Source organism: Geotrypetes seraphini, chromosome 15 (assembly GCF_902459505.1).
Source record: "Geotrypetes seraphini chromosome 15, aGeoSer1.1, whole genome shotgun sequence".
NCBI lineage: Eukaryota > Metazoa > Chordata > Amphibia > Gymnophiona > Dermophiidae > Geotrypetes > Geotrypetes seraphini.
Window position 1 is genome coordinate 63968866 of NC_047098.1, and position 12862 is coordinate 63981727.

At 42.8% G+C, this 12862-nt stretch overlaps 1 protein-coding gene across 4 annotated transcripts in view; it reads right to left on the reverse strand.

The window, feature by feature from the left end:
* Positions 1 to 12862, reverse strand: part of PAFAH1B1 (platelet activating factor acetylhydrolase 1b regulatory subunit 1) — a 129523-nt gene that overhangs the window by 17728 nt on the left and 98933 nt on the right. For all 4 annotated transcript variants that reach the window (XM_033922626.1, XM_033922629.1, XM_033922627.1 and 1 more), the window contains exons 8-9: positions 6980 to 7208; positions 2086 to 2187 (exon numbers count right to left, since the gene is read on the reverse strand). In XM_033922626.1, coding sequence (XP_033778517.1) covers positions 2086 to 2187; positions 6980 to 7208 — 331 coding nt within the window. The remainder of the gene's footprint in view (positions 1 to 2085; positions 2188 to 6979; positions 7209 to 12862) is intronic.

Sequence of the window (12862 nt, forward strand, 5' to 3'; positions counted from 1 at the left end):
CATAGACTTAGCCGAAATCCGCACCAAGTCATAAAGAGCATCTGAGAGGAACGAGGCAGCCATCGCAATCTTCGCTACCTCCTGATCCACTAGAGACCAGTCATCAGACTCCCGATCCAGGACACGCTCAGCCCACCGAAACACGGCGCGAGCGACTAGCTCCCCACAAACAGCCGCCTGGACCCCAAAGGCAGAGACATCAAAATCATACTTAAGAAGAGTCTCTAACGCACGCGCCTCCGAGACCCTAAGAGCAGAACCGTCCATAACAGGCACGGTATGCCGCTTAGGAAGTGCCGAGACCACCGCGTTCCCCATTGGCGAAATTAAGGTAGCCCTACCTCCCTCCGGGACGGGATACCCAAGAGCCAAGGCGCACACCAAACGAAACTGCGCCCATAGGCCACTGCGCCAACACAAAATCCCGCAAATCCTGACGCACAGGAAAAGAGCGGGAACCAGGACAGACCCCCTGAAGCAGAGGGGCCCCCATACGCGGGGTCTCCGGCGGCGCCACTGCAAAAATGCAGCACCAAGGAGACCTGCTACACAGGTCTAAAAGCTCATCCCTCTGAATAAAAAAGCGCACCACGGACGCATCTGCTCTGGAAGACGGGAAACCCGCCGCCCCGCTGCCAACAGGCGTCCCCTCTAGAGGATCCTGGAAGCCCGCCAAAGCAGCCAGGTCCTCAACCAGGCCAACACGCTCCTCCGCCCACCAATTCGCAATCCAAGCCCCCCCGCGGGCGCTTGGATGAGGGAGGAGGAAGAGGGGACGCCAAACGAAAAGAGGGAGGCAAAGCCATAGGGGGCGCGGAGGGAAACCCCCCCCGAAACCCCCCAGGCGCACGTGGGACCCCCAAAAGTCCGCACAAAGAAAGAAAATAAATTGGGGGCAAAAAACCCCTGGGGGTCCCCAGGGACTCCCTGCCCCAGCAGGGGTCCATGCTGAAACCTGCCCCTGTGTTCGCCATACAGGGGGAAGGTCACCTGAGGTTGCAGACAAAATGGAGGGGCCAGACAAAGAAAATGGCGAAGTTCCCGCCAAAAATGCTCCCTCCATGGCCTGTAGCGGCTGAGAAGACTGAACAGTCTCAGCCGCTAAGACAGGCAAGTCGGCATCAGCTGTCAAAAAATCAGCTGAGAGGGAATCCTTCGGGGAATCCCTCCGTGGGCGGTTGTGGAAGACCGGGCTTCCCCACTGCTCCAAGCCGACTCGCGAGGCACCATCGGCGGGGAGCTCTGGGCGCCTGCAGCCGCTGCCGACGGAGCTCCACCACCTCACCGACCCAAACCGCCGAGTTCAGGCCGGCCGCGAGTGCCTCGCGGCTGGACTAAAATTGTGGCCTACTCCCCCGGAGAAGGGCACAATTGCTCCAGACGCGACCTAGCTATAAAAAAGTGCTGGTTACATGAAAAAATACAGTAAAATACAGTTTTCTTAAAGGGAAACAACCCTTCAGACCAGCACTACCTCAGGATTTTTTATTTTTTTTTTTTTACAGAACAGACTCCACAGGCTCTCGAAGCAATATGCCTTGCTTGACTTAGGGGGCAAGGCTTACTGCTGAGGCTCCTCTAAAAAAATGTGGGGAGGTGGAGGAAGTGGGGGGAGGGACCCCGCTCGTGACCCGCCGGGTTTGACACCCCCGAGGTCGGACGGACCCCCAAACAGGGCCCGACCAAGCTCCGTCCGGCCAAAAACAGGGACAATAAACCCCTAAACAAATTCCAACAGCCCTACCAAGAGAGATGGGTACAGATCACTCAACACCTGCTGGAGACTGAAAGAAGACTGAGGGAAATAGAGAAGGGAGGATAGTATATACTGTCCCAAAGTTTTGTTTTCAGTCTCCACCTGCTGGTCATGATTAGATATATACCCATTCGTAAAGTTAACCTCTACTGGTCTGGAGAGTGCTAAAGAAACAAGGTTTAAAGAGAGCTAGATTCTCTCTTGGCTAGAGTGAAGCCCCTTCAAAGAGGGGCAGCGATCAAGGCAAAAAGAAAGGCTGTCGAGACAAAACAAAACAAAATCAAACTTCGTTAGCAATACAAATATATGACTAATTCTGAAATACTTACAAGTGTCATAAGGCACATCCCAGTACTTATGTCCCACATCTTAATGGTCTTATCTCTGGATCCAGAAAGTAGAAAAGGTCCAGGTTTACCACTCTTCTTAGTCTGGGAAAATAAAAAAAATTATTAAAGCTGGTTCCCAAGCAGTAGACAGCACAATATCGTAACAGATTGCAATGACATGTCCTTCAGTGACCAGCACTCATCAATCACAGTAACTGAACTGAAAGAGTGGTACAAATCACCTTGAAGGAAGGGTAGAAAAAGGTCCACACACAATCAGTAAAGAACTCTCCTTATTTTATTTATGCTGTTTGGTCACTATAAACCAGGCTGTTCTCATGTGTGTTTGTCTAATAAATAAATAAATGATAAAGGGGTGTTTTGGAAAATTTCACAAATAATCTTAGGCCTTATGAAATGGCACAAAAAATTGTTTATTAGATAGCAGATACAGCTATTTTTTAAAGCCAAGACTCAGTCTCTATTAGTTACATGGATATTTTTCTAGTGAACAAATGAATGAAAATCCTAAACACAAATTTTTAGGTATTGGCCTATTGATAGCTAGCCTAGCACTACTGTTCCCTCTAAGGCAGTGGTCTCAAACTCGCAGCCAGGTACTATTTTGAGGTCCTCAGTATTTTTAGCATAATCACAGAAGTAAAATAAAACAGTTTCTTAATTATATGTTTCTTTAGCTATAAATTACAATATTATTATTAAGACTTAGCCAAAAGGAAAGTTTTATAAACTATAAAGAGTTTTACCTCATGCAAAATTGTCGTTTCTTTAATAAGACATTAACTATTTTTTCTGAGGCCCTCCAAGTACCTACAAATCCAAAATGTGGCCCTGTGAAGGGTTTGAGTTTGAGACCACTGCTCTAAGGTAAGCGGGAGTCCTCCAGCTGCATTGCTGCCAGTAAGGGGTGCTGCGTCAATATCGTATTTTCAATCACTAGGGATAAGGTAGGTTCCCTGGAGTCTTGCAGAGCTTGCCCATCCCTTACTACTTAAAACGTGATAGTAAAACAGCACCCCCACTGGCAGGGCTATAGGTGGAAGACTTCCCATAGGATCTCTTAGAGAGAGGAGACAGTGGATGCTGTGGATAGGCAGATTGGATGAGCCATTTGGTCTCATTTGTCATCATATTTCTATGCTCAGCTTAGAGCAGGGGAACTCCGGTCCTCGAGAGCTGTATTCCAGTCAAGTTTTCAGGATTTCCCCAATGAATATGCATTGAAAGCAGTGCATGCAAAAAGATCTCATGCATATTCATTGGGGAAATCCTGAAAACCCGACTGGAATACGGCTCTCGAGGACTGGAGTTCCCTACCCCTGGCTTAGAGGGAATAGTGCTTAGCAATAGGTGGGCTAGGCATCTGCCTACAGTAGCACAATTTTGGGGTGTCAGCATAGCAGCAAAGGAATTCTTGGCTGTGGGAATATTTTAAGTTGCCAAAATGCTGGTACCAGTGCATCGCAGCAACCGTAATTCTAGGATCCATCTTCATCTTGCTCCAAGCCAGCAGCCAGCTCCATGACTGCTATAGTGTGAAGCTACTATAGCCAGCCAGCACTCTTCCACTGTCCCCTCCTGAAGTCCAGTCCAGAAGATACCTTCATTTCTCTTCTGCCCTCTATTCCCCTGGCTTCCTCCCCAAAGGAAATATCACAGAATTACCATGCCAGCAAAGAAAACATAAAGGTCACTCATGTACTAAAATTTTTTTGTAGAGGAGTGACCTTTATTCTTGATATCCAACTAGTTTGGTTCACCCTCAATCAGATACATTTCTTGATTGGTTTTCCCCCCACTGATAAGTTTGACTGAGTAAAGAGAACATGGCTATGTACAGTATAATTTAGAATGAGTGAAAAATTGTTGGATCATTATCAGGGTCACAATGAGTCTGAAGGGAAGGTACACATAACATAGGTTTGCCTACATTGCCATTTAATTGCAGGGTTGGTCCCTCCTCTATTATTAAAATTAACACAGAAATGTAAACTTTCCAATCAGGCCACAAATATCTATAGAACAGTATACCGACAAATCAATTGATGTAAACAGCAGAATAATGCAAAAGCTAAATCTGGCTTGTGTCAAGTAAGAACAATGTACACTTTGCTGAGAGGATGGTTTTTACACATGTGCACAAACCAAGCAAACAAGCTTTTAGTGAATTTCAATACCATCGGAAAATAAAGGTTAAAAAAAAAAAACAACCAAAGAACCGAGATGAAAAATTTTGCATGCAATCAACTGTCACATCAAATTGTTTTATGAGGCATCAGTAAAAGAAAGAGGAATTATATATAAGAACATAAGAATTGCCGTTGCTGGGTCAGACCAGTGGTCCATCGTGCCCAGCAGTCCGCTCATGCGGCGGCCCTCTGGTCAAAGACCAGTGCCCTAACTGAGACTAGCCCTACCTTCGTACATTCTGGTTCAGCAGAAACTTGTCTAACTTTGTCTTGAATCCCTGGAGGGTGTTTTCTCCTATGACAAGACTCCGGAAGAGCGTTCCAGTTTTCTACCACTCTCTGGACGAAGAAGAACTTCCTTACGTTCGTACAGAATCTATCCTCTTTCAATTTTAGAGAGTGCCCTCTCGTTCTCCCTACCTTGGAGAGGATGAACAACCTGTCCTTATCTAATAAGTCTATTCCCTTCAGTACCTTGAATGTTTCGATCACGTCCCCTCTCAATTTCCTCTGTTCGAGTAGGTGCGCTTAGTCACTTGCGCTACTGTGGAATCCACTTCCGGCTTCAAAAACAGCTGTTGAAAGTCCAGAGCTATAGGACAGAGCCTAGACATAGCTTTAGAGAGCCTTCAGGCAACACCCATTGATCTGTGACTAAGGAGGTGATGTCTGGATGAGCAGGAAAAAAGTATTCTGTGCATTAGTGCCACTCAGAACACAGAGGTGGAGGGCTATAGGAATTGAGCGTCAACACAGAGGGTGTCAGAAAAAGACATGTGAAATGGAAGCCAATTTGAAAAGGCGAAATATTAAGGGATCATCACCATGATCCACAGCTACCCCTACCTCCTGACCTTGAAAGGGATCCCAAATCATCCATAGATACAGTGAAGCCTTGTGATAATAAGAGAATGGAAAGAGACTTGCAAAGACTTCAGCTGATCCAAAACACGGCCGCCAGACTCATCTTTGGCAAGAGCAAATATGACCTTGTGTCTCCAATAATTATCAAAGAATTACATTGGCTCCCAGTTCATCTCAGAACTCCATTCAAGTGCATTTGCATCACATTAAAGATTTTATTTGGTATTGTCACCACTCTTTTTCCCTTAGATTGGAACAATTTCAGATTTTATCTCACTAGAAGTTTTAACAAATTGAAACTCCCTTTTCCTTCTCTCAAGGGTAAGGGTAAGGCTAATCCTATTAGAAAATTCAGTCGCTCGTTCTCTATCATTTTAAAAGAGCTATGGAATAATTTGCCCCCTACATTAAAATTTAAGTCCTTTTTCTTCATTTCGGAAAGTCCTGAAGCCAGTTTTATTTGCAAAGCATTATGGACATTAGCTTTTCAATCCCTTTTTCAGTCTGTTTTTCTATGTATTATTTTCCTAATTATAAACTGAGTTGAGCTTCAATTGGTGATGACCCGATCTATAAATCCAAGTTTTAGTTTAGACTTACAATCATCCCAGTTCTGCGCGGAAGGGTCACTAACATTAGGAGCTGGTGAGGTATGAGGCGGAGATGCTTGCTTGGGACATGGATCCCCCTGAGGCAGAGCCGGTGTGCTCACAGGCAGTGCAGCACTTATTGGGCCCGTTAAGTAGGCTTTCCACAAAAGACTGACAAAAATCAGAAAAGCCTTGCACCAAAGGCCCCAAGAAACCCTGCAAGACCACAGATTGGGGAACTGGGCTTCCTCCACCACCATGCGCTTGTGTTTTGCCCTCTCGTTACATGTGGCCTCTGAACAGACAGCTTTCTGAGGTTCTAATGCCCAGGAGGAATGAAGAGAGGCTGAGCCCAAAGCTACCACCCCTTCCTTCCAAATCCCCCAACATGTGAAACACGACCGCTCCTCAGCCAGTAAATTTGCACAAAAAATGCAGAAACTGGGCTAGATTGGCCTGGGGCCTCCATAACAGATGATTCCTAGGCCTGCCTGCAAGGAAAGGATTTTTGCCTCAGAAAATGCCAGTAATAACTCCACCACTGGAAATCTTCTGGCTGCTGGTCAGGTGGACCCTAACCATAGACTCCCATCCCTGAAAATCCAGGCAATGCATCTAGGGGAAGAAACTTCACAGCCAGCTCCCTGATACCCAGAGGGTTGTTACACAGGGGCCCCAAAGCCTGTGCAAGTCTCTGATGGATCAGCAGGAGAACAAACTCCTAGGAGAATGGCCCCCAAGCTCCTGAAGGGATACAACACACTGGCTCCACAAGTACTCCAAGAGAATGGCCTGGGAGCAGCAGCCCGTCCATGTGGGACTGCGTTCTTTCCCCAGCAGAGTAAGTCCGAGAAGCGGACCTCTGAGCATCAAAGCCATGCAGGAAATCGAGAACCAATGGCAAAAATACCCAAAAATAAGAAAAGACAGCAAAGCAGATCAAAACACATTTTCTGAATTCACTTGCAGAAGGAATAACTGAAGAGGGAGCTGTTCTTCACTGCAAAGAAAGGAGTTCAGAGTTTTAAGTAACACCCTTCTGAAGATTTGCGACTAATGGGAAGCAACGGCTATAATACAGAATCCTGTGTGTTTGATACAGAATGCAAAATTAAGTTAACTGACTGGATTTTTAACCATGTGAGTAACAAGTAAAGCTCTGACTACAATACTTCAGAGAATATGTGTAGACTTATAATCAACAAAGTGTACTAAGTCTTAACACATTACCTCAGATCCTGTAGCATCCAATATATTGGTGTACGAGCTCTCAGGAGCCCAAGAAATGCATTCTACCACATGCTCATGCTCTCGGAGTTCTGCTTTGCATTCCTTGGTTGCTGCCACCCACACACGCACTGTCTGGTCATTGGAACAGCTTGCAATCAGGGTACCATCCTGATTAGGCCGCACCATGCGTACCCATTCTCTATGTCCTGTGAAAGTCTTCACACAATACCTGGAAAAACCCAAACAGCATTATTTTTTTTTTTTTACACAGAAGTCTTATCAGAAGTTTAGTACCATTTCAACTTTAAATCTGTCAATTTTAAGCAATTGCTTCAACCTTTCTCTCTCAGTATGAAGTACCAAGATGTATTCAAATACTGTGTATATACATACATTGATATGGAAAGAAATTAACAGACTATGGTACTTTGTTCTGAGATTAAAAATCTATTTGCCTAATGTAGACACAGAAAAAAATAGCACTCCTTGTTGTCCCTTACTAATTGTGTCGTTTCAATAAATTATACATCAATTTAAACTGTAATCACACCTTACAAAGCTGCAGCTAGAACAGCCACCTGCTTATCCTCCACTCCAATTTTCAGTAGTTTCCTCAACATACATTTTTCTAGTTTTATTATTTAACTTTTCTAGTTACACTCAGAACTATTTTGTCATCTTTTGGTGCATTTTTAAAAATGTTGCTTAACATACAATAGAAAATATTTTAAAGATCTGCACGGTAAAAAAAAAAAAGAAATGCAAGTTAAGCTTTTTCTTTTTTTGCTCTTCAACATATTTGGTCACATAAGCCCTATCTCCTGGACCTTGCATTTGCTCACTTACCTGGTCTCTTGTTATCATTCATAGATTTCAGGTCTTTCACTATCTTTAAAAAGGGGTCAAGAGGAGACCCGGGAAACTACAGGCTGGTAAGTTTGACATCGGTTCCAGGCAAGATGGTAGAAGCACTGATAAAGGACAGCATCTGTGAGCACATCGAAAAAAATGGGCTGATGAAAGCGAGCCAACATGGCTTCTGCAAGGGAAGATCGTGCCAAACAAACTTACTGCACTTCTTCGAGAGGGTAAACAGCCATTTGGACAAAGGGGAACCTGTAGACATCATCTACCTTGACTTCCAAAAGGCCTTTGACAAGGTACCCCATGAGCGGTTACTTAGGAAGCTGTGGAACCACGGGGTGGAAGGGGACATACACAGATGGGTCAAACACTGGTTGGCAGGCAGGAGACAGAGGGTTGGAGTGAAGGGTCACTACTCGGGCTGGAGGAAAGTCACGAGTGGAGTTCCGCAGGGGTCTGTACTTGGACCGCTGCTGTTCAATGTATTTATTAATGACCTGGAAACGGGGACGAAATGTGAAGTTATAAAATTTGCGGATGACACTAAACTCTGTAGAAGGGTCAGAACTACGGAAGAGTGTGAGGACCTACAAAGGGACCTAAGCAAACTGGAGGAGTGGGCGAATAAATGGCAGATGAAATTCAATGTAGAGAAATGCAAGGTCATGCATATAGGGAGAAAGAACCCGATGTTCAGCTACCAAATGGGGGGATTAGTATTAGAGGGAAGTAACCTTGAAAGAGATTTGGGTGTACTGGTGGATACAACAATGAAGTCAACGGCGCAATGCGCAGCAGCCGCGAAGAAGGCGAACAGAATGTTGGGTATTATTAAAAATGGTATTACGACCAGAACAAAAGAAGTCATCCTGCCGTTGTATCGGGCAATGGTGCGCCCACACCTGGAGTACTGTGTTCAGTATTGGTCACCGCACCTTAAGAAGGATATGGCAATACTTGAAAGGGTCCAGAGGAGAGCGACACGAATGATTAAGGGCATGGAAAACCTTTCATACACTGAAAGATTGGAGAAGCTGGAGCTCTTCTCCCTGGAAAAGCGGAGACTCAGAGGAGACATGATAGAGACTACAAGATCATGAAGGGCATAGAGAAAGTGGAGAGAGCCAGATTCTTCAAACTTTCAAAACATAAAAGAACAAGAGGGCATTCGGAAAAATTAGAAGGGGATAGATTCAAAACAAATGCTAGGAAGTTTTTCTTTACTCAGCGGGTGGTGGACACCTGGAATGCGCTTCCAGAGGATGTAATAGGGCAGAGTACGGTACTGGGGTTTAAGAAAGGACTGGACAATTTCCTGTTGGAAAAGGGGATAGAGGGGTATAGATAGAGGATTATTACGCAGGTTCTGGACCTGTTGGGCCGCCGCGTGAGCGGACTGCTGGGCACGATGGACCTCAGGTCTGACCCGGCAGAGGCATTGCTTATGTGCTTATATGCTTATCCCTTAAACGATTTCAATTTGTACTGTCCACCGCAGTTAAGCTCCTACATAACTTATATAAATTTGATCACGTGACACCTCTCCTCAAAGATGAACATTTGTTACAGGTCTCTGCATGTATCCAATTTAAACTGCTAACATTGGTATACAAAAGCTTAAAATCCCTTGATCCTCATGATGATACATTTCAAACTTAATAAAGGTATATCATTCATCACATACTCTCTGCTCTTCCTCAACGAGCACTACTGCATCACTCCTCCCTCTGATACATGTTTGTACACTACTAGACAACATTTTCATACGCAGCACCAAAACCACTGGTAACGTTACCTTTACATAACATTTGTATATCAACACCTCGTAGTTCTATGCAGTTAAAGGGAACCGTATATTCACAGAGCATTACAAAATAACAATGGAAACATATTACATCCACATTCTTGCCCCCCAAATTGCTTTAATAAGTTTTTAACATTTTCCTATAATGATCATAAAAATACAGATGCTTGTATTATAGGGCCTAACTTTCCAAACTAGCAGCCTGAAAAGCCAAAATCTTTTCCATATTTCAATTTAGAGCAGAGCCTTACAGTTGGAAACATAAAAAATTGTGGAAAACATCACGGGCAGATAACATGGCAATAAACCTTATAACAAAAACACCCAAATTTGAAAACTACCCTGGCCTCTATCAGAAACCAGTGCAGTTTACGAAAATAAGAAGGAGGTGTAAATTTTCCAAATTTCTATAGGTACCATCCATCAAGCCTATATTTTAAGACAGGGAATGTATTGGATCCTCCCAGATCTCATGGAAAATGTACCCGACTGGTTATATTTAGAATGGCGCCTCATGTTCCCTTTACATCCAGAACATTTCATTAGTATAACAATACCTAGGAGATATAAAGATCATAGAATTTTAATAGATACATGGAAAACATTAAGATTTATAAGCAATTTATCAACAGATCCATTGGCTAAATCTTTAAATCAATCTATTTGGGTAAACTCCAGGATCAAAATTGGTGGATTTAAAATAGTATGGAAACAATGGATAAAAGCAGGTATACGTACTTTAAAAGATGTAATAGTAAATGGATCACTGCTTAGTTTTTCACAATTGCAACAAAAATTTGGATTAGAAAAAAACACAATATTTTAAATGGATGCAATTGAAGCAGGCCATTCAGGAAGGGTTCCCTGAATGGAAGAATCTTAACACTCAATATAGTTTACCAATCCTTTGTTTTCAAGCGGATTTTCTAGGACACCAAGCCGCAAAATGGTATAAGAAAATAAACGAATTTTTAAACAAAAAAAAAGAGATCAGGACTTAGGGATATTTGGAGTATTGAGATAGGACAGATACTTTTTCCATCTCAATGGCAAAAATTTTGGTCCTGGAGAATACATACTACAAGATCAGCATCTATGAGTCAAACATGGTTGTTTTTATTACATAGAGTTTTATGGACCCCTACGAGATTACAAAAATTAGATAGTAATAGATCTAATAGATGCTGGCATTGTAGGATAGAAGTGGGGACATTGGACCATTTACTATTCTTTTGTCCCTGCATTAATTCCTTTTGGAAATTAATTTGGCCCCAAATTAATAATTTATTAGAAAATCATGTTGGACTATCATATGATACAATATTATTTGGAACAGCAATGAGAACAAAAAGTCCGATTTCAGCTAATAATAATAAACTTTTATTAATTTTAACAGGGGTCGCCATACAGCAAATTACTCAGAACTGGAAGGATTACACTAAATTGAATTACACTTTTTGGTGGAATTCAATTTGTCATATATATAAAATGGAAAAAGTATTGGCATTACAACAAGGTTATATTAAAAAATTTAATAAAATATGGGGACCATTGACAAATTATTCTACTGATCAGATATAATAACACATGTATAGAATATATAGAAGGGGTAGGGAGGGAAAACTATTGTAATATTAATATGATATAAAATTCTGATAAAGGGTTTATTTAATTCACATTGTAAGAACATTTAATAATAATTTCAAGTGTTTTTTCATAATTGAATGTATTACATTTATTTCACTTGATGTAAGAATTTAAAAAAAGAATAAAAAATATTTATTAAAAAAAAAAAGAAAATAAGAAGTAATATGATCCTTTTTTTTTTTTCAAATTAAAAAAAAATAATAATAATAATCATACTGCAGAGTTCTGAATTAACCAGTTTCCAAAAATTCTTTTGCAGATCAGCAAAATAGAATAGTTCAAAACTGATAAAACTAAAGACTGCACCAATAATTGAAAAGTGTAGTCATGAAAAAGGCCCATTTCCATTGTACAGAGAAAACCTTTACTTGTGCTCACATAGCAAGATTTCTGTCCAAGTAAGCTTAGTTGGAGTAGCACAGAACAATTTGGTTTTATTCAAATTTAGTTTCAATTCAAACTTCCTTGTACACTCCTTGACAACCAATATCACCCTTGAGATTTCATTGCAATGTTTTCAGGGAACCAACACAAAGTTAAACAATTTAACCTCCAAATCTGATAGCCTAGGGCCAGATTCTCAGATCATATATATGCCTTTAATGTGCTCACTAAATAGGTTCCAGTTGATTTAGCGTGCAGTATTTTAGTGACGGATTATCAAAATGGCTTAGGGAGGTCTTTTCCAAGTTTTCTAGCAGTCTCCGATACTGCCATGCAAATGTAGTACAACCAGGTCATTATTACTGAAATGATCACACTGCGCGATTCTCTATAATTGCCAAGGGATTCTCTAACCTCATTGTGATGCCAGGAGAGTGAACGAACATGTAGCTCCACAGCTCTGGGCTTGCCGCAGCAAAACCTCGCACTAACCCAGGGGTAGGGAACTCCAGTCCTCGAGAGCCGTATTCCAGTCGGGTTTTCAGGATTTCCCCAATGAAGATGCATGAGATCTATTTGCATGCACTGCTTTCAATGCATATTCATTGGGGAAATCCTGAAAACCCGACTGGATTACAGCTCTCGAGGACCGGAGTTCCCTACCCCTGCACTAACCCCTTAAAATCGTTTCCAGCGGCGCAATTTTGGCTAGTATCTTAACACTATTCATCATGGCAAGCAGCGATTACTTTTTTGAGCCGAAACCACAGCGTGGGGCGAAAGACAAGCATAAAGCTTTGGAGCCCAAGATGGCAGAGAACCACGAGGTGCCGATATTCACACTGGAGGTGGCAGCAGTGCAGGAGTTGACACGCTCTCTCACCCTTGTAATGGAGGACAAATTAGCCAAGATCCACACCTTCATGGAGGACATCAAGGAGTGTTTGGACTCTCATGCCGGGAGACTACAGCGCGTTAAAGATCGCATAGCGCAGCAGGAGGAGAGAATGGCTCACTATGAAGAATGGCTCCGCATCTTGGAATCTGCTAACCAAACCTTATCAGAGCGCCTTAAGGATCAAGAAAATGGGGCGACGTAATAATCTTCCCTTCAATGCCTCCATCCGCGATGTCGACCTTCGCAGCAGGTTAGAGGGATGGCAGCCCAAGGTCTTGGACCTGCA